The 25592-nt window shown below is 41.3% G+C and overlaps 1 protein-coding gene and 1 pseudogene across 2 annotated transcripts; one reads left to right on the forward strand and one right to left on the reverse strand.

The window, feature by feature from the left end:
- Positions 1–251: 251 nt before the first annotated feature.
- Positions 252–731, reverse strand: LOC143828766 (calmodulin pseudogene; annotated as a pseudogene).
- Positions 732–20193: 19462 nt separating this feature from the next.
- Positions 20194–25197, forward strand: FSHB (follicle stimulating hormone subunit beta). Of its 2 annotated transcripts, XR_013227864.1 has the most exons (4): positions 20194–20519; positions 21230–21389; positions 22992–23300; positions 25149–25197. XR_013227864.1 is itself a non-coding variant. In XM_077318999.1 (3 exons), the coding sequence occupies exons 2-3, from the start codon at positions 21231–21233 to the stop codon at positions 23229–23231; spliced, it is 399 nt and encodes a 132-aa protein (XP_077175114.1). In that variant the 5' UTR covers positions 20194–20519; position 21230; the 3' UTR covers positions 23232–23739. The 2 variants fall into 2 exon arrangements, 1 of the variants encoding a protein (XP_077175114.1); XM_077318999.1 differs by lacking the exon at positions 25149–25197 and having other exon boundaries at positions 22992–23739.
- Positions 25198–25592: the final 395 nt, after the last annotated feature.

Below are 25592 nucleotides of genomic sequence, written 5' to 3' on the forward strand. Positions count from 1 at the left end.
GCCTGACCATGACAGGGATCTCGGTGGTAAACCAAAAAAGGAACAAAACCCAACCTTAACAGGTAGGAACTCAAAAGTTGAGCTGAACAATAAAAATAATGTAAAACTGGTTGGTTGTTTATTATGGTGCACAATTAAAAACAGAATAAAAACTTCTTAAAAACTATACCGAACTAACAGCACATAGAACCAAGGACCAAACACGTTTCGACCCTTCTGGGTCTTCCTCAGTGGTCAAGATTATAATAATACACTCTAGGATCATCTCATCGAATTCCTCGTCCGTCAGCTTCTCGCCCAGGTTGGTCATGACGTGGCGCAGCTCTGCAGCGCTGATTGTAGCCATTGCCGTCCTTCACGAAGACCCAGAAGGCCTCGCGGATCTCTTCCTCACTGTCTGTGTCCTTCATCTTCTGGGCCATCATCGTGAGGAACTCTGGGAAATCAATGGTGCCATTCCCATCAGCACCTACCTCGTTGATCATGTCTTGCAATTCAGCCTCCGTGGGGTTCTGCCCCAGCGAGCGCATGATAGTGCCGAGTTCCTTGGTGGTGGTAGTGCCATCGCCGTCCTTGTCGAAGAGGGAGAAGGCCTCCTTGAACTCTGCAATCTGCTCCTCTGTCAGCTGGTCAGCCATGGTGATGGGGGGGAGGGGACCAGGTGCTGCGACCTTTCAGCTGTCGGCCGTTGTCCGTCTCCTTCCGCCCCGGGGCTGAGTCGCCACCGCCACTGCCCCTCCCCATGCTTCTCGTGCCCAGTGGCTGGAGGCAAACGTTGCTCGACCTCATGCCCTCGTGTGCGTATCCCTCCGCCCCCGCAAATGAGTCCCGATGCCCGGCCGCAGCATTAAAATAGCCGAGGGGGGTGGGGAGGCGCAGCGGTGATCTTCGGGAGCAGCCGTAGTGGGGATCTCAGTGGGGCACATGCCATGTAATCCACCCTCCAAATGCTCCATTTTCTCCAGAGGAATTGATCTTTGTTGTCTGGAGATAAGGTATGATTTCAGGGGAACGCTAGGTCCCACTAGGAATCAGGCACCCCTTGGTGAAATTTGGAAATAATTTTAAGTTAGGGCTTCTGGAGCCTCTGCTGAGAGAACTTAGGGCTTTCTCTTTAAGAGAAGCCTTGCAACCTGGAACGAGGAAGCCTTGAACTAATGCCCTGGCCAATCAGGGCTTTTCTACAGTGTTGGAGGTTCGAGGCAGCAAATTAGTTTAGAAAAAGCAGAGAACTGCACCTTTACTCATGCTGATTTTTCAAATATCGAGGGTTATATTCACTCCAGGATATCGCGGGGGAAAGGTAGGGTCACTCCAGATCAATCATGCTTGTTGCAGATGAAAAATTTAAATTGCCCAAAATTAAAATGGAAATCACATTCACTGTAGACAGCAGGGACTAAATCGACCTGGGACTGGAATAAAAGCTCCTTAGAGACTTTCAAGTTTGAAAGGATAGGCAGGGGCAAAGGGCCAAGATCTCAGCTGTTGTCAGCAATTGACTATCTGTTTGCCCATTATTCTCTTAATGTAGACATTTACATTTTTACTGTGGCCAAATGTTTCCCATGCAAGTCAATCTCAGGTGAACGCAAAAAAATCGAAAATGCTATTTTTTCCTATTTATCTCTGGGACCTGTTAATCATTTTCATTATCCTGTATGTTAATTTATTCTTACACTCTACCTATAAGTTTGAACTGATTGCTTCCAGTCCATGACTTTGTATCTGAGGAAGTGTGCATGCACATGAAAGCTCATACCTTGAATAAAAATTTGTTGGTCTTAAAGGTGCCGCTGGACTCTAAATTTGTAAAATTGGAAATTATAATTAATAACATAACATTAACAGTATGAAACTATTTAGAAGATTTAGTTCTTATTTGCTGCTTTTCTCTACCTCGAGGTGTCTCAAAGCAGCTTACAATCGCCTTCCTTTTCCTCTCCCCACAACAGACACCCTGTGGGGTGGGTGAGGCTGAGAGAGCCCTGATAGTACTGTTCTGTCAGAACAGTTTTATCAGTGCCATGGCGAGCCCAAAGGCACCCAGCTTGCTGCATGTGGGGGAGTGGGGAATCAAACCTGGCTTGCCAGATTAGAAGTCGGCACTCCTAACCACTACACCGACCTGCATCAAGTTTAAATAGATTTCTAGCATGATCTCAGATTATATAGTATCCTAATTAATGTCAGTCTAATTAATTACTATTAGAGGTTAAATTACTATTGGAGGAGCTGCTACCTGAGCTTGGGAGGCTGGGAGATTGTAAGTGAAGGCTTGGCTGATTGCTGCATGGTGCCAATTGTCCAATCTCTTCTCTTAGGAGAGTGGTGTATGTGAAAAAGAAGGGAAGCCACTTTGGGACCAGCCTCAGATGGGTGGTGGCTTGATTTGAAGCACCCATCTCTCCAGCCACTGGCTTCAGGGGGCACTGAGTACAGCCCAGCTGCCAGGTGGGATAAGTGACCAGCCCATTGGGTGAGCTCTTCTTTGGAGGCAGAGCTGAAACCCCTGAAACATTGTTCAGGCTTTGAGAAACCTCAGAAGTGATCATACAGAATACGGTTGGGAAGCATAGCTGTGCACATGCCTACCCAAGGCCCCTTCCCTTCCCACCCCTCCAGGCCCATCATTGGCCATGTGGGGAGCAGGGCAGGAGCATGGTCATATCACCCAATAAATGTTTAGAATTAAAAATAATTAACTGCCACCCATTCAGGAAATCTTTCTAGGGCCATCAAGAAACCCCGGAGTTTCAAGGAACTGTGGTTGAGAAAGCTTGTGCTAAGGGAATAGGAGCTGGATGTGGTCAGGATCTGCCAGTGGCAGGAGAGTCTGCAGCAGCTGGAATTGGAGATGGCCAGCAGTGAAGTGGTGGTGATGTCAAACAAGCACACATGGATGAGTCCTCAGCAGTTGCTCAGATGATTACACAGAGCGATGGAAAAGAAACACTGATTTCAAATGTAGATCTTTCCCTTCCCACAGTGTAGTGGGGGAGGGGGGAAGAAAGCAAATGCTGCAACATGTTGTGTTCAGTGACTTCTGAACAAAGTGGGTGGCTTCTTGTCATTAACTATTTACAGTGCTAAAAATGGAACAGTGTTTAATTACTCTGAGACTACAATTCAAGAGTGAAATCATCTGCTGTATAAAGCAACTGCAAACAGTCCAGAAGCATATACATGAAATAATTCAGAACAGAAGTTCTGAAAAAAATAGCCATACCATCATTTTCATAGCAGTAACAAGGCAGAACACTGGGCCCTTAAAGATAAAATAATTTATTATGCCCTGAAATTTCATTGCTTACATTTTGAGACTTTCAAAGTATATGCTGCTATTAGGAAGCAGTTTGCTATTTTATCTCACCCCCCCCCCACACTCCAACAGTTACATAATTCAAGGAAGGTCCATATCTCTTCCCTCATTCTTTTACAGAAGTTGCAGCTATGATGGAATTTTAAAAGGTCCCATGGATGTGTACTTCCATGACTCTGAAATTTCAGAAGTTTGAGAAAAACACACCCATCCATTGAAATGTAGAAACAAACACATACCCCCCCCCCCATGGAATACGTATAGAAATATTTTGAAACTAGCTCCTTGAGTAACAGCCAGTTCTAGTTGAGGGGTGGGGCTGGGCAAAGAGTTCCCAGAGACCGATTCCCATCCACTCAGTCATGTGTCTCCCTATCTGTGCATCCTACCTTGTACTGCTCACAAGCCCTCTCGCTGTCCATATTTCTGGCCATCAGCACTGCTCGCAGAACTTTCCCAGGCGGCAGTATATGCTGCTGGAGGCATAGGTGACAGTGGACAGGCAGGGAAATGACATGTTGCAGTGGGCAGCTGCCCCACCTGAGGGTATGCTGATGCCATCAACCTTGCCTTCAGTGATGGAAAGCATATTTCACTATGTGCATGTACACAAAGGGTCATATCTGAAACATTTTCATTTTTTAAGAAAGAAATTCAACAGCAAAGATCTGCTATTGAAACAGAGACAAATGTTCTCTTGATTCTTCCTCTGAAGCATACAAAATTTGATGTAAGATTATTGCAGAAAAATCCCAGGAGTACACACAGAAGAAGTCCCAATCAGCACAGGATTGAGGTAATTAATTCATGTTCAGTTACTAATATGACATTACAAAGAATCATGTAATATTTCTTGTAGGGTGTATTAAAATGTTCTAGAAATTTGGATTTACAATACTGAGACTAGCAAACTTTACATGCCTGTGCCAGCTTGGTGTAGTTGTTAGGAGTATGGACTTCTGGCGTGCTGAGTTCGATTCTGTACTCCCCCACATGCAGCCAGCTGGGTGACCTTGGGCTTGCCACAGCACTGAGAAAACTGTTCTGACTGAGCAGTGATATCAGGGCTCTCTCAGCCTCACCTACCTCACAGGATCTGTTCTGGGGAGAGGAAAGGGAAGGCGAATGTAAGCCACTTGAGACTCCTTTGGGAAGAGAAAAGCGGCATATAAGAACCAACTCTTCTTTAAAAATCAGACAAATGTTACAGCAAAAATAAATTGACAATGTGTTACAACATAAGCCACTGGGGAATTCTCCTAGCTTTGTTGGTCTCTTACTTAAAATATCAAAGTTTTGTTGTTTGCCAGAAATAACTAGATATTTCAACATGAAGTTACTTTTGAGTACTACATTTTCTAAAAACATAGGTGGAATTGCTTTATCCTCTGCTCAGCAAATACAGTTTACATCAAACATATAACCAATCAACTTCCCCATTAAGGCCATGTGGAAATAGAGTGTTCATAGTATAAAACCAATATGTATCCCCTGCTCTCAGATGTTGAATACATTGTAGGCTGGGAGACTTGATTTTTTCCCAACACACAGAAGTTAAACTGGTTACCTGGGTTTCTCAAGGTCTTGAAATGCTGAATCAAACAAGCATTCCTTTTTTGTAACCTCATACAATTTATGTGCTCACAAATTTGTTTCTTCACAGCTGTGGTAGTAAAACCTACTTACATCATGGCTACTGGATAACATAAATCACAGCTTTAGGATTAAAAATAACAAATTATTTTATGGAATACGTACTCTGGTTAGATGAATCACAAAAAATATCAGTGCAAAAGCAAAGATGGCAAATATAACAGTTCCTGCAATGGCAATTACCAACTGGCTTAGTTTTGCCTTCCAGCCTACACAACTGCATGGATTACCAGTGGTGTCTAAATTGCAGGTAGGCATATCTGGTATGCAAGGAGGTAAGATGTGTTTTTACTTTGCCCTGATCTTTCTCCCAATACACTTTACCACAGCTAAACTCATCAGATGACAATAGAGCACTGTAGGATTTAGCCACAAAATATCTGACTGACAATTTCAAAATACGGAACCCTGCTTAGCTCTTTCAGCAGCAAGAACAATGATAGCTTAAGAAAACTAATTGGTTGTAGTTTTATGTCGTGGTGAGATCTTGCTGTTTTCCCAGCATTTATGCAAGCAATCTTTCGGTCTTCATTCAATTCTATTTTTGTCTCTTGGCCCTAATAGTTCTACTCCTCCTATCTTGCCACTACCTATGGTGTCACCATTTGCTTTCTGACATTGTTATTGTCCTGTTTTGATTCTCAGATTTGCTATAGTCAATTATTTTTACATTTCTTTTGCACAGTTAACTATCACATATTTATCACATTATTGCAACATCTCCTGCTATTATTCACAAGGTAGATTCAGTATGTTCATGGTTATCTAGGGAACAAAATAGACAATTTTTTACCTCACACTGTGTTTCTCCTCATTAGTGCTGTGAAAAAAAAATCCAGTCATTCCCTTAGGATCCTTTTGCAGAGTCTGGTAGAACTATAATATCCTTTGCAAAGAAGAAATGTTTGTGAGCAACTGTCTGAGAATCTTTTTTTCCTTTTGGGCACTCCCTATCCCAACAATCCCAGGAACTGAGTGGGTAGGTCTGGTGTGGGACACAGGGGAGAGTTTGGCCATCTGTCTGGTGTACAGGTCACCTACTGTACCTACAGTTACCCTGCCAAATTTCCTGGTGTTGGTGGCTTGGTGGGTAGTATAGTTCTTCAGACTATTGATCTTGGGAAACATACTTGCAGAGAAAAGTGACCTTGCATAATTCAGACCTAGTGTCAGCCAAGGCAACACTGGGATTCACCAAATTTGTTGTTGGCCCCACACACCAAGCAGACCACACCCTGGATTTGATTTTTGGGATGGGGTTAAATAGTGGTGCAGTCAAAATGTGCATGGCTAGCATTAAGAATTAGGAAAGATTGGGTCACTCATGTATAGCCATAATAGGTCCACAGAACGTCTTATGCTTTTTGGTTAGTAGATATTATCGCACGTCTCTTAATCTTGTTTTTTGTTTTATATTTTAACAGCTTTACTAGTTTTATTGCTTTTATTACTCATTTTATTCTTGTAAAATAGTCAACAGCAGTTAATGCTTCTAAATGTTGGCTTTTATGATGGAGAAGTTTTAAGTTTTATTGTTGATGCATTTTTAACCTTTTAATGTATTACCCTCCCTTTTACAAACTGCTATTGTATAGTAGTGCAAAGTTTGATCTAAATGACCACAAATAAATAAAAGAAAGTGGTGCAGTCCAACCAATCAGGGTGTCATTGTTGGATGACTTTGCCCTAAAGGATTGAGTTAATACACTGCCTCCTCCTTGAATAGGCAGAGAACAGATTTTCACTCACCCAAGGAGACTTATAGATCCTATTGGATTCCAGAATGCTCTGCAGGATCTGATGTCACCCCCAGAGATTCAGTCAATGAGCTGGTAGAGTATTGGCATTGCTGGCTCTGAAGTCATTGACAAAATCGCTCCACGATGCCCTCTCTACTCTTGACCCAAATCAGCTCACACTGGAGCTGCAGAAGCAGAAACAAGAGTTGAGATGACTAGAACAAGTTTGTTGGAAAACTCATGATGAGGCTTCAAGAGCATCTTATAAAAGGCTTATGAATGCTTATGAGATGGCAGTAAAGGCTGCAAATACATTGCAGCCTCTATTGCCTCTGTGAGCTTGCACTAAGCACAACTGTTTAAAGCAATGTGGTCTTTGACAACCTTATTCAAAGGATCATCCCAGACTTAATTGGATGTTAGCTGTGGGGCTTTTGTGAGCTTCTTCATGTTGAAAATCTTGATGTTCCAGCAGGTGCTTTCTATCATGCTTGAGACAGATACTGAACTGGAGGCCCCTTGACTGTCTGGTCCTTTTTGGACCACTTCGGCCCACTCTCCTTGGTCAATGTTGACAAGGTCCTAGAAGCTGTCCTACCAACCACCTGTCCTCTAGACCCATGTCTCTCTTGGCTGGTGAACGTTGGTGGGATGGAGATCTGGGTTCCTCTCTGAGAACTTATCAACTTGTTCTTAATTCAAGAACATTCCCAGAGAAACTAAAAGAAGCCATGGTTAGGCCACTTCTGAAAGAACAAGGGTTGGAACCTTCTGACCTGGCAAGCTACCACCCAGTATCTCACCTGGTATTCCTGGGTAAGGTGGTTGCATGGGTGGTCATAGGACAACTACAGAGTTTCTTGTAAGATACATTGGTACTTGATTCATTCTGGTCCAACTGGCCTGGGTAGACACAACTCTGGTTGCTCTAACAAACAACCTCTGGAAGAAACTGGACCTAAGTGGGTCACTACTGCTGTTTGTATTAGATCTGACAGAAGCGTTCAACACAGTCAACCACAGGTTTTACCATAGAGTTTCTGCTGATTCCTAAAAAGACACAAGGTTTTCCTTGAAAGTGATATAGAATCATCTTTAAACCACCCGCGGCACCATGGGTGCCGCGGACTAAATAAAACAGTAAGGGCTGGTGGGGAGGAGTTAGGGCGGGCTCTGTCCGGGATAAAAACTCGGAGGAGCGAATCAGGAGCCTCAAAGCGGGTCCTGATTCGCTCCTCTGAGTGGCACTCCAGGGCCAAGTGTCCAATTGGGAGGTGTGCAAAGCGCGCCTCCCTGTTTGACACTTGACCCATCTCCCGGACGCCACACCACTGACTCCACTCCTCCCAAGCCGCCATCCTCCATGGATGGCCACCAGGGAGGACCCTCGCCCCACGCCACTGGTCTCGGTGAACACTCCTTCCCCTCCACCCAGCGGCAGCCCTTCCCCACGTCCGCCTACACCGCACGACAACAGCCGCGACCTTCCCACCCCCACCCTCAGCGTCCGCCCCCCTGCTGCCGTCCGTGCCCTTCCCACCCCCCCAACCCCCACTTCCCGCTCGCGCAACCCACGCCCTTCCCACCCCACCCTGGCCGTCCGCCGCCACCTCCCACCGCCACCCACGCCCTTCCTAAACCCTTCCACATACCCCCCAGTCACAGCTCACCGCTTGCCTCCCTCTCCACCGCTTTCGCCTCTGACGCTGCCGCAGCTGAGCTGCTGAGGGCGCTTCCCAGCTTCGCGCCCTCTCCAGGTCCTCCACCGACCAAGAGGACGCCGCTGGACCACTCCGCGGCCACCACCGACCCCACGCCTCGCGCACCAAGCCCAAAGTGGTTCAGCCATAAAAACTCTTAATCAGGGGTAGTCAAACTGCGGCCCTCCAGATGTCCATGGACTACAATTCCCATGAGCCCCTGCCAGCGAATGCTCCTGATTTTCCCATCAATCAAAAGAGGTCATTTGGTGGATAGAGGAGAAATGACTTTATCTGTGACAGCCCTATAATTATGGAACAAAACCCCAGGGAAGCTTGCCTGGCCCCCTCACTTTCAGTCTTTGGTAGTTGAAGACAGTTTTAGTAGGATCATATTTAATTAATTTACTGGCAGGCTTTAAGTGTGATTTTAATTTTTTTTATGTTTTATGTATTTTATCTGTATTGTAAGCCACTTAGAGGTCCATAAGAAAGGTGGTTAATGGGTGCTTAAAATAAATAAATAAATAAATAAAATTTCTATTCCAAAAATCATCTCTCAAAGTGATATATATCAGTAATAAAGCAGGCTCTGCTCTCTAGCCTATAATCTAATGAGACTAGACACACAAGGGGAACTGCCAGAGAGTGGATGGAGATCAGTTTGACAGAATGTATGTATACATTTGGCTGGCTGATCTTGCTTTGATGAAAGTAATGGAACTATTCTACAGTCCTTATTTCTCTGGTTCATGACCTTCTCTCGTTTTCACTCTTAGGATAAATATTTTAAAATTGAAGGGCTTTTACTCTTTTTTCCATCCCCAAGAATTTCTGTGTAAAGGTAGAGAAATATCACTTGATGGACATAGACAATAGCCAAATTGCAGTTGCCAACTTCAGGTAGGGCTATTTCTGGAGATTTGTGGGTAGAGCCTGGGAAGGATGGGGAGGGGAGGGACTTAAAGTCCACCCTCCCAAAGAGCTATTCCCTCTAGCCGAACTGGTCACTGTAGTCTTGAGATCAGTTTTAATTCTGAGAGAGCTCCAGGCCCCACACTGAGTTTGGCTGTCCTACTTCAGTTTTCAGCTGGATACCAAAAATTCTGGTTTTGTTCTAATTGTATGAACAGCTCAGAAACCTTTTCTGTGCCTCCTACCCAATTTTGTTCCACTGACCTCTAGTTAGAAGTCAATAAAGAAGTTTCTTGGCTTCCTCTGCTACAAAGTCCCTTCAAATCAATGGGTGAGATTGATTAGATCTTTTGAGCTGTGGCCCTATAGAACTTGCTGACTCTGAGGCATGCCCTTGTAGGCAAATTAATGATAGTAAAAACTCTGTACTTAAGCTTGCTTTCTGGTTTGAGCTTGGAAACATCCATGGGGTATGCCATACACCCTAGAAAACAAAGTATCAGGTGGGAGCCAAAGTTGGTAGAGGGAAAGTCTTGCAATAGGATCTACAAAAAAATTAAAATGGGAGTCTTGTGTTGCTAAATTTGAGCATTACTGATATATAAGATAGTGAATAGAGGAGGCAATTGTTAAATTGCTCCAGAATAAGAATGACAGCCTCAGGGGGAACCCCCTGGAATTACAAGTCGTCTCCCCCATATATTAGAATGTTAATCTGCGTAGAGTCATTTCTCAGACAAGGTATAATGTAATGCTTTCAGCAGTTTTGGAAGGTAGATTATGGGGGATATCTTGAAGATAGGTTATGTCTGTACAGTGCTAGTGACAGAGATGCTTTATTGTGCTTTTTGTGAGCCCCAAATTAAATTTTATATTGGGAGCCTTTTAGTTGAGAACACTGATCTCTCTGATTCTAAAATACTATAGTTTTCTTGTTGATATGACACCTGAGAGAATGGAAAATCTTGCTAGATTTTTACAGTTTGCTCACCAGAGTTGTAGTGATGGTATTAACTGAATTTCTATTTGCTGTATGTCCTACTGCTATATATCTTGTCAAATTGACTCTTTCTGTATAATGCCAATAAAGGTCATATGTATGTACAAGTAATCTCAAGACAACAAGATGAGTTCCTGCTGAAAAAAATAGCTTCTTGGGAGGGTAGAATCTGTGACATTGTACCTCTCTGTTGTTCCTCTTCTCCCCAGGCTTCCTCTCTAGATCTCCTGGAGTTTCCCAAACTGGATCTGGCAAGTCTATCCACTCATTCCCTGCTGGTGGCCGGAGGAGGCCTATTTCTCATCTTGGCTTTAAAAAATTATTTAGACATTCTGTTGATGATGTTTGTGTGATTGGGGTGGGGGAGATGTTGCACTCATTCGCCTTATCCCCTGTACAATAAATCCATTATTCTTAATTACGCTGTTGAATCTAAATGTCTTTCTGCCAGCTAACAAAGAGAGCTTTTCCAACAACAAATCCTCCTATTATGATGGATATGGCATGTGTGTAGTTATATGGTTGAAACATATTCTTACCGGCTAGGGACTGTAAAGTTCCATCCATTTCACCATTTGAAAACTTTTTGAAGCCTTTACAATGGAGCAGGTTACTGAACTAATTGTTTACAGCTTTGTTTTCTTACAACTCCAGCATAGATCAATTGTCTGCATTTCACTACTGTGCCAGAAAGAGGAAGAGGTCTTGTGAAGTTTGTTATGGTTTGTAAGAAATAATTTAAAGAAAAAAACTCCTCATATTCCCAGTGAACACCAGTGAAGCTACCCTAAGTAATATTCCTCCATTCTATTTACTTTTTAGACCCCCATTTTTATAAGAAGTTACCTACTGGCTGCAGGGTCAATACTAGATTTGAAAGAAAAATGTATCTGACAGGCCTGTAATCCTGTTAACTTCCTTCTCTGTGCCCAGGGATTTTACTATGTCCATTTGTCTATCTTCCCTCCCAGTTCAAAGAAGCCTTTCCTAAAATCTCCAGGAAGACATCTTCTAGCATCTTTGACCCGTAAAATCTCTGTACCCCTCCTAGAAGATGACAGTCTTCTAGATGGAGATGGAATATGCTTTCTGGTAATTACCTGATCATCAGGGCCATTAGGGTTCTGGGCTGCAGTGCTAATTGGCTTGAACTACCTGTGGTTCCCTTTCTAATCAGCAACAAAGGGGAAAGTGTTTGTCTTTTCACCTCAGCATTGCTTTCCTTTATTTGCCTGTGCACCATATTTATTTCCTTTTACAGAAGGTGTTGGGAACTAATATAGTATGTTAAGGGAAGGTTTCGCATTATATCTGTAATGTTTGTGTGAAATTTCATTAAAATTTCTTTAAAATGCCGCCATTCTTGTCTTAACTTTTGTATTAATTGTATTATGTTTTATTGTGCTTTTATTGTTATAGGGGATTGGTTTTTATGTGACCCGCCTCGAGCCTCCGGGGGGATGCAGGATATAAATTTAATAATAATAATAATATAAGATTATTAAAATAGGGGGAAAGGTAGCTATAGGAAAGGGTCAAGAGGCACTGAAATCATTCAACTCTTTATTTTCAATCAGCTCATGGTACAAAACTGTACTGAGAATTCCAGATCAACCCCCCCAAATATTTACATAACAGAACAAACGGAACTTCCCGCAGATGCAGGCCATTGGCTGCCAATTAGTTTAATCTGATTGGATCCATAGTGGATCCTGCTGTGAGGCATTGAATCAGGCTGTGGTGAACACTTTTGAATCAACTGGCTCCTGCAGCGAAGCCTGCCTGGCATGAGCCAATCAGTGGCTTGGAATTATGATCCCACCTTGGACCTCAAGGTCAGTCCTCAGCAGGTCTGCATATACAACAGTAAATCTCAGGAACTTCACTGTTTTGTTGTTGTTGTTGTTATCCTGCTGGAAGATCTCTTGGTGTGTATATGGTTTGTTGTATTTTGTTTTTCTGTTTTGGGGGGGGGGGAGATTTCTTACATAGTGTTGATTGTGTTTTGCCTTAGTGACATTAGTTTATTAAGCAGCATGGACGTGTTCCTTCAGAGTTGTGACAAGGGGAAGCCTATCTTCCAGCAGTGATTTAAATCCTTTGTATACAAGAATGTATTCTGTGGCTAAGGATGATTCAGTAGCAAATGTTTCCTTAATTTCTCCCCCTGACCCATTTTTTTTTGCATTGTTACCCACAGAGCTTTTGAGGAATGAGCATTGAGTCGTTATGTGTGAAGCTCATGGACAGAATTATGTTCTCAGTTCTGTCCTCCTGCCCCCCCCCCCAAGCTCTGAGCAGCTGGTTTCCTTGGCGTTTTGGCTAATTTCATTTGGATTGCCATTTTCTAAATATAGTCAGTTGTTGATTTTGATTAAAGATCCTGGGTTTTCAGATCACAAATGTTTTGTTCCCGTATTGCAGCATGGAGCCTATAGTTTTGCAGGACTAAAGATGAGTTAATGTGAAACATTTAGAATATCATGAGAATGGCTTTGCACAAATATCTCAAGCATGCAGGCTGGTAGGTTGCCAAACACTGAAATGTCACAAGAATGGAAGTATTACCAGGCTGTGTCAGGCTTGTTTATTTTTCAACAAGATTTGCAAGTGAATGTGGACAATGGATCCCTTCAATAAAGAGGGCTCAACTATGCATTGTTTTAGAGACTGGTGCCTTACTGGGGAAATGTTAATACAACAAGTTTTGCTTGCAATACAGTTAACTGATCAGCACTCAAAGGGTGGAGATTTCTGTGGATGTCTACAGAGAGGGATTTCCTGGCCTCCTCTCTCTTACTGGAGTCCCAAAATGCCCCAGAAATGCTGCTTTTGGGTGAAGTGGGGATTCCCAGGAGCAGCTGTAGAGAGTCAGATGTCTGCAGTGGGAAAGGGGATCAGTGAAAGTTGCCTCACTCTTCTATTTCCCAAAACCCCTCCAGTGGATCCCAGCTACTGGGCAAGGCTGGTTTAAGGAATACCTGTTTGATAAATTTGATACAAGTAATTATCTCTGCCTTTCCCCTTCAACTGGATCTGTGCAAAAGCTTTAGAACATGAGGGAGGGTTGGGGAGGAGATATTGGGGTTTCTTGGGAATAAGACTCATTGGAACTCTGTGTCATGAAAGAAAGTAATATAAAAATGCTAAGAATAATGAACAATACACTTAAAAGTCATAATTACTTTAATTCTCCAAAGCAATGCTCAAGGTTAATCTTATTTTTCAGGGGTTAGCTGTACTGAAGTTTTGCCAGAATACTGTATCTTCATTATCACAAGTTGGCTTGCTGGCTGCAGACTGGAACATGACAGCATGGATTCTACACTTGGCTGGAGAAATAATATAGTGAAAAATAATGAGTAATCTCCCTCCTTTCTGAATTCATGCACTGCAGGCTGATACTTCAGCTCAGCTAACTGATTGCAGATAAAGCATATGTTTCAAAGGCAGGTTTCTGCCTTCATGTTTATAAAGATAGATAAGAAAGATGAATCAAATCCTGTGCTTCTCATGATGATCTGTAACCTAGACTATGCAAAACAAATTAAATAGAACAAAATGTGAAGCTGTGTGTATGCCTTTAATGCACAAAACTGACTGGTTTCTTACTTGGTGGGATAATTCAGTGATATCATTTAGCTCATGTGAAATGTACATTTACTTCTTTAACACAACGGCTAAGTTTTTACCTGTACTTTTTTCCATGTTATATTTCAGAAAATAAGGAAGAAATGTTATCCTCTTTGAAATGGTTGGTAGTTTTGACTCTATTCCAATATTTACTATCCCCTATATAAAACACAGGAGGGAATAATAGTCTGAGATAGTGGAAGGCATTTGTCTATAAGCATCCCAAATACATACTTGGTGCAACATGTCACTGTGACTGTTGTCCCTTACCTGCCTACGTGCAGTATGAACCCGTGAATAGGGAGAAATTATGTTGGCAGTAGTCCTAAAGAGCAGAGCTTAAATATCACACCAGCTGTCTATAAATTATGATCGTCACAGTCAAATGTTCAATTATCCACTTGTGTTCAAATACCTCATAAGTATTCTTGGTTGTTCAAAAAACTTGATTTCTCCCACTTCTGTAAACTGAAGTATCATGTTGATAAACTTGAGAATTTCCTCGGTGGATCAGATCAAAAGTTCATCCAGTTCAGTGCTAGTATGAAGATTACAGGACTTGATGCAGTGCGAAAGAATGCAGTTATTATAAAATTGAGATGAGAGATTGTGAGTAGCAATGTGACTGTAAATATCCTGAAAAACACAAAAAATCTTCCAGGATGAAGATCTTGCTCCAAATTTAAAAGACAACTATAAATAGCTATTTTGTAACTATTCTGTACTTTATTCAAATTGCCAATTTTGAACCAAATTCTTCTTTTGACCAGACCTTTTGTTTTGGTACCACGTTGCATTTATAATATTATTTGTGACATCAAGGCCATTCCTGGCATCCTCAATATGTTGCACCCTTATTCTACAGCCTGAGATGTAGTAAAAAAATGTTTCCCCTTTGATGATTGCGTAGGACAGGGGTAGTCAAACTGCGGCCCTCCAGATGTCCATGGACATCTTTGTTTATGAAACAGCCTAGGGGGTGGGACGTGTCTGGCTGTCCAAGTTGGAATAGGTTCAATCAGGGTGCAGCCAGCCCTGGCCATGCCCCTGCAGCTCCCGCCCTCCGTCCCTGGACTTTCAGATGTCTCAGTGCCTGAAGCCAACAGCACGTAAGGGGAGAGGGCCCTGGGCAAAGGATCATGGTGGAAGGCCTCCTAACGAGGGCTTGCTGACGAGGGCCTCCCGGCCTGCTGACTACTTGTTACACACTGCTAAGGAGCTCTGTCGGCCCTGCTAACGAGCTGCCCAGCCCCCGCCCGTCCCACTTGATCTGGCTGTGAGCTGCCGCCCAAGGCCACCTTAAGCTGCCTGGACAGGGGCATTCTTAGGAATGGGCTTTGAAGCTAGTATAATATATAAATATCAATATATTGGCTTTTGAAATGAACTTATGTGGACAAAAGAGGGCAATGCCTATGGATCCATTGTTCAAATAGTTTTCCAGAATCTGTTATAGGATCTCAAAGGATTTCTTTGCTCATGGAGTACCCTTTCAGGGGGAAGTCATGTCGACTGTGTAACATTTCCATACCATAGTTTAGGTAGTAACAGAATCAATAAATATGTAAGAGAATGCAAAACTGTATCTCTGCACTGGTATTATGAGACATAATAATAGGAGGTTTCTTCAGATACTTCCTTCCTGCCCCCACTTTATTATTTGAAACATATTTTCAGATGTGACTGTACAGTAAGTCTAGTAACAACCGGTAGACCAGAACTAATATTAAGTGTAATCAGCTAAATTAGATTGTAAAGATTCTTCTGTCATGCTGTGAAACTGCGAATATGAAGGGACAAAATATATTTTGGAAGTTTTGAGAGAAATGGGCTTTTGGAAAATTTGGATTTTGGGGGATCTGTGTGCATGAAACACTGAGTAGAGTTACTTTAATGATCACCATTATATTCTCTAGAGTCACAGAATTGCATGCAAAATCAAAAGAGCTACATCACAGACTAAGTATCAGAGACTTTTCAAAGCTTAGAACACCTTAGAGCTAGGATCTGTGACATCCAGGGACACTTGAGATATTGGTTCACGAATCTCTGCAGACTGAGCTTCTACCCTTCTCTCTCTTTTTAATTAAAGCATAGGAATGTCTCAAGGCAAGCAGTGAAATGGAAAAGATGGGAAGTGATTTATATCAGGCACCTAGTTGCAGCATTTTATTTGGCATTTATACCAAGGTGTTGATGGTACTGCTGACAAAGTTGGAATCACACATCTTTTCAGGTGCTTTGCCCTAACATATTATATTATGTGAGCAGGAACAACAACAACAACAAAAGCCAGTATGCTTGGTATACAACCATATTAACAGACTGAGTTGGGGTCATGGCATTCCTCATGGTCAGTCTCCCTGCCAAAAAGATAAGCCACTTATAGTTTTAAATACTTGATTGCATAACAAAAAACTACTTGTAACAAATTACCTACCACTAAACATTATAAAATTGAAGTTGCGTGTAGTCAACTTACTCCCTACCTGATTGGCCCTCGCTGGGGGTGTGCAACTGCCTTGCTAACATGGTAATGTTCCTTTTAAACTGGAGTTTTTCCCAGTAAGTAGCTGACATTGCTTAATTGGCTCAGTTGAGCCAGGTGGGCTGAGAAGGCAGGGAGCTGCAGCTGGGGGCTGGGCAGAGGAATGAGGAGCTCCTGCAACAACTTTGGAATCTAAGCTCTGGTTTGTCTGCAGCTGCATTCCCTCCTGCTGGTCAGAGCTCTCTGTAGCTACATGTTGGCTTGCAACCATCAACTGCCAGGTATGTGCAGCTGCTGCCACCCCAACCAAATAAGAGAAGGGAGATCAGGGCAAACTGGGATAAACACAATTTAACTCTTTTGCTGATTTATAGGTCTATGTATTGATTTATAATACCCTAGTTCTGAGTCAAATGTGAGCGCTAGATTGTGTGTTGCCCATCTCTAGTGGTACTTCATAATTCCTTCCTCTAGTTCTAGTTTTCTGCTTCAGTAGTCTGTCTTCTGAAGTCCCCAACTATCAGAGCCTTCCAAATGATGGAATGGTAAATATATGGTTAAAAGGATATTTAGTTTTTCCAGGTTGAGCAGAGGGCAAACTGACATGTGCAGGTGTGGGTGGGTTTCTCTTTCATTGCTCATGTGGCTGACCATTTTCTTTACATTTCAATGATGCCTCCTCTTCTTTGTCTAAATGGGCTAATATGACCAGGAGTTGCTTATGCTGTGAAGTGCCATACTTCTTTGAATTGATTGGTTCATTTACCCAGATCTTTTGGATTATTTCATAATTTCTCAAGGTGCCCTGGAATATCCCTCAATCATGTAGGAACCTGAGGAGTTGACTGCATGAGTCTTTTCCATAGAACAGCACCCCTCCTGGCTAATTTTGTGGTGAGAACCTCATACTCCCCTTGGGATGTTTCTTGTAAACATTACCTAGCTATGCAGATGTTGCTTATGGAAAAGCATTTTTAACTTTATACAACTTGGCTGTTATTGCCATTTTTGTGTGTTGAGATTCTTATAAGTTTAAAAACTACATAACTGACAGAAATTCAATATTAAACTTTCTATTCTATCTCATTCAAAACAAACATTGAATACTTCTAGTGCAGATGGAAAACAAATCTTCCCATCTGCACAAAGTCTACTCCTGCAAAACAGACAAACTCAAACCCACATAAAACTTCTGTGCACATCCTGGATGTCAAAATTAGACTCCTGCATTGTCATGAGCAAGCCACCTGACCAAGTGGCCTATGGTTTGATATCTTCTGTATTTGAATAATTCATGCTGATTGTTTCTTGCAAACATGTTATGTGATTGTTACTGCCTATGTGTTTTTAAATGAAGAACTGATGGCTGAATTTTCAAAATGATCACTGCCCTGACTGATGTTGTAGGATGCATGTAGAGAAAGTGAAATCAAAATACAGGGAAACAAAGCAGCAGCATGAGTGTACACACACTAACATCAGGTGCAGCCTCAGAGAGATTTTCAGAAAACAAATGTTTTAGAACACTCACTGGCAAAGCTTCTAAAATAAATACTTGGCCCATTCCAAATTAAACAGAAGGAAAATCTCTCATAATTACTGCCAAATAGTAATACCCATTCTTGCAATATGGGTAGGAGAATCAAATGAAGGTTATTTAGTGTACATTTTCAGTGTACAAGAAGGTTACTATTAAGCCAACAATATAATTAGGCATGTTATGACTGTTCATGAACGTCTTATCCAGGTGCCTGGAGAGCATTAACCATAATTAGAGGATTCAGTTATAAGATCAAGGCCAAGTTGCTAGGACAATAAATGAAAAGAAATAAGATATGACACCCACATATACACAGACTGAACTGGATAATGCTTGGACAGTTTTGCAGCTGATGCCTGAATTTCACACTGAAATTGACATGTGCCTGGTGCCAAAGTCAGCAGCCTTGGGTCTCCTTTTCCTCTACTTTCCCCATACTGTTTAGTCATTCAAAATGCAAAATGTAACATTAGTGTGCTTTGAGTTCCCTTATCCCCAATCCATTCAGTCGACTGCAGTTTAGGATGAGTGGTGGTAGGCTCCACTGTGATGATATTGATTCTGTTGGCAGAGTTTAAATATGCAAAGGTGTAAAGCACCAGCTGCTTAAAGAATAAATAGCTTTATTGGGAATTGAAACAACTTTGTAAAGACAGAGAGAGATAGCAGTCTATCTCACTAACTGTTCTATTTATCTGATGGCAAACAGAGAGGAAGTGTGCTCAGAGGAGCAGGAAGTCTCCAGTTGAGCCAATCAGTACACAGGAGAAGATTATTTGAAAAATGCCAGTAGGTTCCTGATCTTAATATGCTAACTACACATCTCCTCTGACGTCCCTTTTAGGATTCTCTTCATATACTTTTGACTCATGCACACTACTAATCTTGTATGTTCTAACAAATTCACCCATTCTGCATTACTAAATGTTTCTAAAGGAGAGATACACAGACAATGAATGACTGTTGGTTTTGATGTCAGCTAGGCATTGGGCACTCCTCCTTCTAAATGTTTCAAAAATGGGTTGCCCACAGATAAACAGAGATTCCCAGATATTCAGTTATGCAGGAAAATATGAATTTGTAAATTAACAAAAGGATTGAGAAGAAAAATCTCTTCAACAGCCTGTTGAGGACTGAACATGCTCCAAAAAGCATGGAATGTTCAACAATTTAGGCTGAAGACATTGCTTAAATAATGAATGCATGTACATTCGACATATATGTGCTTGCATCTTATTTATTTTTTTAAATTATCCAATGTACATCCAATGTGCATTGATGTTATTAATGTGTATGAGGAATAGTGCCTGGATAAATGTGAGGTTTTGAATCAATACGATATGATACGATAACATTTATTGTGTTTAGCCAAAGGCCATTACAAAACATAATTAAAAACGATATGGTACAAATATGGATAAAACAATATTTCTCCAATATTGCGTACATAAATTGTAGACGAGGGCTACTGAGTTACAATTTAAAAGAAACACGGTGTATCAAGGTGGGGACACCTGTAAGACAGCTTTGGCTCGGATCTTTCTGGCGGCCAGAGCGAAAAGTACCACCCTATATGAAATATAGGGGTCAACATCTGATAACAGATAGGCGACTTTATCAAAATCAGAAGTGGGGTGTGAGTTTGGTAGTAACTTGGCAAGGACTTTGCCCCTTGTACAGGGGACAAGCCAAAACATAGTGGGGCAGGGAGGTTTTGAATCACATGTTGAACTGTACATGTACTGAATATCGTGTGATAATTATTCTATGCTTGAATAAGGAATAGTGGAGTGTTCACTGTGCACAGGTTGTACATGAATGCTCTGTAACTTGTGAATGGGGTTAGTTAAATGAAAAAGTAGAGAGGGAAATGATGCTAACTTGCTCAAGCTCCCCAAGAAAGAAATTTGAAAGGGAACATTTTGGGGAGTGAGGAGGTTATCAAATGATTTCCCTTGTGATTCCTTATAATCCCAGTTTATTATATGAAAAGTAATTGATACTCCTTCTTCCTTTCTTCTGTGTTATAGGCTATAGTCATTTCTACTGGATATAACAAAATGTCTTTCTTTTTTTTTTAGGAGTTGCAGCATCCCTGCTAGAAAGGAAAGCAGGCTATGACCCTGAGGAGATTTTCTCTGGGTGGAAAGTATGACAACAGCGCTCAGTACTGCTCTAAATCCTTTATAATGCACACCTCCAATCCTTGGCCATGGTTTCCTTAGTGTAGGTCCTAACAGCATAATCATCATGGTGCTAATAATATCCTCTATTATGAGTTCCAAAGTTTCTTTGGGTGAAATTTTATAACAGGCCATTTTAAGAATAGTGATGCTGTTCATGGCCTTCATTTTACAAGGTTTCATCAGTGTCTAGCTAAATATTAGTTCTCTTTCACTCGGGTTCAGACTAATACCAGTTGTCTTAATCCTCTGCAAAGCCTTTAGGTGTAAGTTACATCTGATTTTGTATAAAAGGCCTGCGTTTCCTCTCTTGACAACTAATTCCAGCAAAGGAAGTCTATTACAGGTAACTTTCAGCAGATTCTCAATTAAGATTGCCTTGGAAATGACAAGTTCTTTTAAAAAGCTTAGCAACAAAAATTACATTTAAAAGAGTAGTGATAGCCATTTGCCATCTTTTAAATATGTTTATTCTCTTTCCTTTTTTGTTTTTTTAAAGAAAAAGGCTTCCAGAACTTATTTGTAATAGCGAGAGAGCGCAATAATCTAGTTGAAAGAAAATTTCTGATTATGTTGTTAGTTTCTCTGATGTGGTGGTAGAGTAACCTCTACTTTCCTCATTTACCAGTATTGTTACCTGCAGAAGAGATGGGTTTTATACCCAGCTTTTCACTACCCAAGGGAGTCACAAAGTGACTTACAATTGCCTTCCTCTCCTCTCCCCATAACAGACACCCTGTGAGGTAGGTGGGGCTGAAAGAGCTCTGAGAACTGTGACTAGCCCAAGGTATTCTAGCTGGCTGCATATGGAGGAGTGGGGACACAAATCTGGTTCTCCAGGTTAGAGGCTGCCATTCTTAACCAGTATATCAAACTGGCTCTCTGCCAATACAAACTGCAGAGTCTACTTTTCCTTAACCAACTGTATCCCCTGCTTCTGTTTGCCGAAGTCTGTAATTGTATCTGATATTGCCACTTATCTAATGGATAATAGTGTATGACTTCATAAATATGTGTAACTTTAAGACTCTTGACCCCAAATTTTTTGCATTGCAGGATGAAGACAGTTAACTTTTATGTCCTGTTACTTTGTTGGAAAACGGTATATTCCAATCATTGTGTGCTATCCAATGTTACAATAGCAGTGGAGAAGGAGGAATGTGGGTTTTGCATCAGTGTGAATGCAACGTGGTGCTCCGGTTATTGCTACACAGAGGTGAGGAGCCATGAGACTCAGGAATTAGTACTTCCAAAATAATACTAAAGAAACTATTCTTTCAGATCCTGACAAAAGAAATGCGCTGGTGAGGTATGGCAAAACACAAAGAAACCATTTTAAATAGCTGTGGTGCTTACCCATTTGGGCCATTGTTAGAAATATTACTGGTATCCTAATTTTAGGAATGTGTACACTAGAGAAAGTTCAGTGGGACTTGTAAGTACAGATGCTTAACTTGAATTCATTTGCCCCAAAGTATGGATCCCGTGGAAAAATCCACATATACAAGGGTTTTTTGTGTGTGTGTGTTTTTGTGTGATTGTTACCATGCCCCCCCCCGTTTAAACTGGAAATGCCTGAGATTGGACCTGAGACCTTGTGCATACAAACCATATGCTCTACTGAGGCGTCTGCATCAATTGTTAGTTTGTGGTCTGAGAATATTGAAAGGCTGCAAGTCATGACTCTTTTATGTGTGCCTTATTTAAATAACTTATTTAAATCTGTTACACAGGCCTCGGGTATGTAGTTCTATGGCTAGGGGAGAATTTCAGTTTATCTGGTGATGAGCTTCTCAGTGCAGCCAGACTGTGAAAAAGCAACAGTGAAAATTGCATTGCTTCTAATATAAATTTACCAAGTCTCATTTTTATATCAGTTGTCATCAACATTTTAGTAGCCTTGCTCTTCTGTTTTAAACACCAGTTGGACACAAATAGAGTTGTCGACTGCCTGGAGGAAATAAAATAGATGCTTAATGGGATGCTATTTGTCAGGTGATATTATTTACCTCCATGCATGGAAAGCTACAGCTGTCCATTTCTACAAATTAAGCTTCTATTAAAGAGCCCAGGCCTTTTTCTCTGGATGCTGTGGTGGCCCTTCTATTAAAATATTTATACCCTTCAAGTACAGTTTTTACCATCACTTTCTACATGCCACAGAAAACTTTACCAGCTAAATTTCTACATGTGCTGCTATTGAAGGCAGAAAAGAAAGCCGACAGAAATGTTCACAAGGCTAATATGTATTGTGTGCCATAGCCTAGGTTATCATAGTTATGAGAACTCTGAAGTGTGGAAATTATGCCTGCTCTCTTGAGGATTCCATATATGTAACAGAATGAATGACACTACTCTCTTTACATGATTCAGCCATGCACAGGAGATGCCTCCATCAGGAAGCAGGTTATTAAAGGCTAGGCACCCAGAGCTATGTAGGACTGAAGTCTCCAAATAGTGAATTTTGGAAATAGTTTGTTCATAGCAAGGGATTACTTGCTCAGGAAGAAGCTGTACACTATAAAACTCGTTCCTGTTTATTCTGATATAGAGCAATATGTGTCTCTTGTCACTCACTGGATACAGAATGAGAACAAGGAGTCCTGAAACAAATGGCAGGCCCTAAATAGAAATTGGTTTGAGTTGAACAAGTTGCCTAACGATCACTGACATTGTGGGAGAAATACAGTCAGTATTAGGCCAATTAATCAGGCCTTTGAGCAGGCTCTGCACAATAATATCAAGATATAGGTCAAAGGCCATTGCTAGCAAATGAATTTCACAGCTAGTCTCTCTCTCGCTCTCTTTCTTTGATTAGGATCCCCTTGATAAGTTGTCCCGAAGGAAACACATTCAAAAGATCTGCACATTCAAGGAGATTGTGTACGAGACTGTAAAGATCCCAGGATGTGCTGGTCATGCAGAATCATTTTATTCCTATCCAGTAGCAACAGGATGTCACTGTAAGCTTTGTGATGGAGACCTTACTGACTGCAGCACTACAAATGGCTTAAACCCAAGTTATTGTTCCTTTGGTCAAAACCAACTCAGAGAATGAGGATTGATCAATTTATTCCTTGTATTTCGTTCGTTGTAAATACATTCATGAGTGTGAAAGAAAAAGAAGGTGGGTAGCTAGTACTACTAATGTGTGCTATAGTACTGCTATATGTTGCATTTATGTTCAATGGGTTCCTTGTGGTTTCTGAAGCAAAACATTCAGCATCTTCATGTCTCTCAGCATTTCTAGACCTGCTGTTCCTACCGATGTTCTAACTTCCATTATCACCCTGCTTACTGGCAGACTTTTCACACCTGACCTTATAAATTAACTTGCTTATTATAAATTGTTTAGAGGCTTACTCATCAGTTAGAATAAACATGTGAAGATGAGAATAGGATTGCCAATTCACAGTTGGGGCAACGGGATCCCCTGATTTGGACCCCCCCCCCCATTTTAAGGCTTTAGGAAACTGGGGGAATGTACCAGGCTTGGGGAGGGAACAACCAGAAAGTAAACACAATGTTTCTGCATCACTTGGAAGTGACATGGGGGTGTCAATGACATTGGGCGGGTTTGCTCTTATTTGTGGGCAAAATGCTATGATAAGAAGCTAATTCTCTCATAGAGATATTGCCCACAAATCAGAGCATGGTCCCCAGTTTCAGTGATATGCTATATCATTTCTGGGTGACTTAGGGATGTTGTGTTAACTTTCTGGTTCTTTGCTTCTAATTCCTGATCAGTTTCCTTCATCCCCTGCTTGTTGGTCCAAGTGACCTAAAAGAAATAAATTAAATGTTAATAAAGCAAATTCACGACCCACTCCTTGAATGAGCCAAGTATAGATAGATTCCCACCTCTCAGAGTATATTGCAATCTCAAATTACATGCAGTCAACATTTGTTCTAGTTTTTAACATTTGTCTGTGAGAAAACAAATACCATGCTGTTTAATTATAAATTACCATGCTGTTTAATTATAACATAAATTATAAATAAAATACATTATAAATAAAATATATTGAATATACCATAATATACAAAACATAAGCTTAGGATCACATGCCATGACTACCAAGGAAAATACCTTAAAGTATACCACCCCGTATTGAGTCTGCCATGAAAACGCTGGAGGGCGTCACCCCAAGGGTCAGACATGACTCGGTGCTTGCACAGGGGATACCTTTACCTTTACCTTTATAAACCAGCTGTAGGCTCAAAGCATATGTGGAGGATCCCAGATGTGTGAAAATGAGACCTTTTTTGCATGGCAAATGGGCCACAATTTAAAAGAACTACTTACTTCCAGAGAATGCGGAATTGAGGGGACTTTGAGAGCTTTACCTAAAGGGGATTTCCCTTGTGGGGCTTGCAAAGTGTGTACGTTAATGCTTGGTTTGCAGGAATACATCAATCCCTTTCAAGATTAGGATACTTGAGCACCTATCCTGCCTCAGACATGGTGTAAAGGAATTCCTCCTATGAGGAATCATTTTGAGACAAAAGGACATCAACACGAGGAATTGCGTTTTTTTGGCACTGAACAGATTCAAGCCCATCCACACCAATGTCTGATTATACAAAAAAATTCTACTTCAGAGGGAAAGCTTTTACATCTTTGCATTTGAATCACTGGGATTGAAGGGTCTTAATACATCCTGGGTCTTGTCATGTTTTTATTAATGGGACCTTTAAGCAATGGTGCTAGGTGCACCTGTCATTTAGCAACAAGACTGAAAAGTGATGACTCAGTGCCTGGTTATCAGGAACTCAAGCATTCATGCATTTAGGATCCTCCATATTTGCTTTCAGCCTACAACCAGTTTATACTTTAAGATATATTCCTTGGTGGTCATATCATGTCATGCTAACCAAGAGGTGGGAATCTATTTGTACTTGGTTCATTTAAAGAGTGGTTCATGAATTAGCATGATTAACATTTGATTTATTTCTATTTGTGTTATGATTGTAGGGTAAAACCACCGATGAAAGGCTTTTGTTCTTGAAAGAGGGTAACTGCATATCTGGACCCCATTCTGGTAATACCCTTTTTTGATTTTTTAAGCAGAATATATTGAAGGAAGTACAGACAACTAAGTCAATAAATATTTTGGTTTATTTCACACCTCTGTGTCAATTCTTCTCTTTGGCTATTTTCAGAACTGACTGCCCATCTTCTCCCAGGTCCAACTGACCTGGCAACCCTAGATGGGAATAGTCTTTGACTATAGGCTTTGCTTTTGACTTCCATCCATAGACAGTACCTTGTGAACAGATCGTATCCTGTATGTATATACAAGATAAATATTCAGAACTATACCTTGTCAAAAAAACTGGGTTCAGATCACAGATCAAAAGTTTGCATGGATATAAGCATAGCCTCTGCCCACAAGATACAATTTATTTAACAGATTAC

Source organism: Paroedura picta, chromosome 2, assembly GCF_049243985.1.
Source record: "Paroedura picta isolate Pp20150507F chromosome 2, Ppicta_v3.0, whole genome shotgun sequence".
In the NCBI taxonomy this organism is placed as follows: Eukaryota; Metazoa; Chordata; class Lepidosauria; order Squamata; family Gekkonidae; genus Paroedura; species Paroedura picta.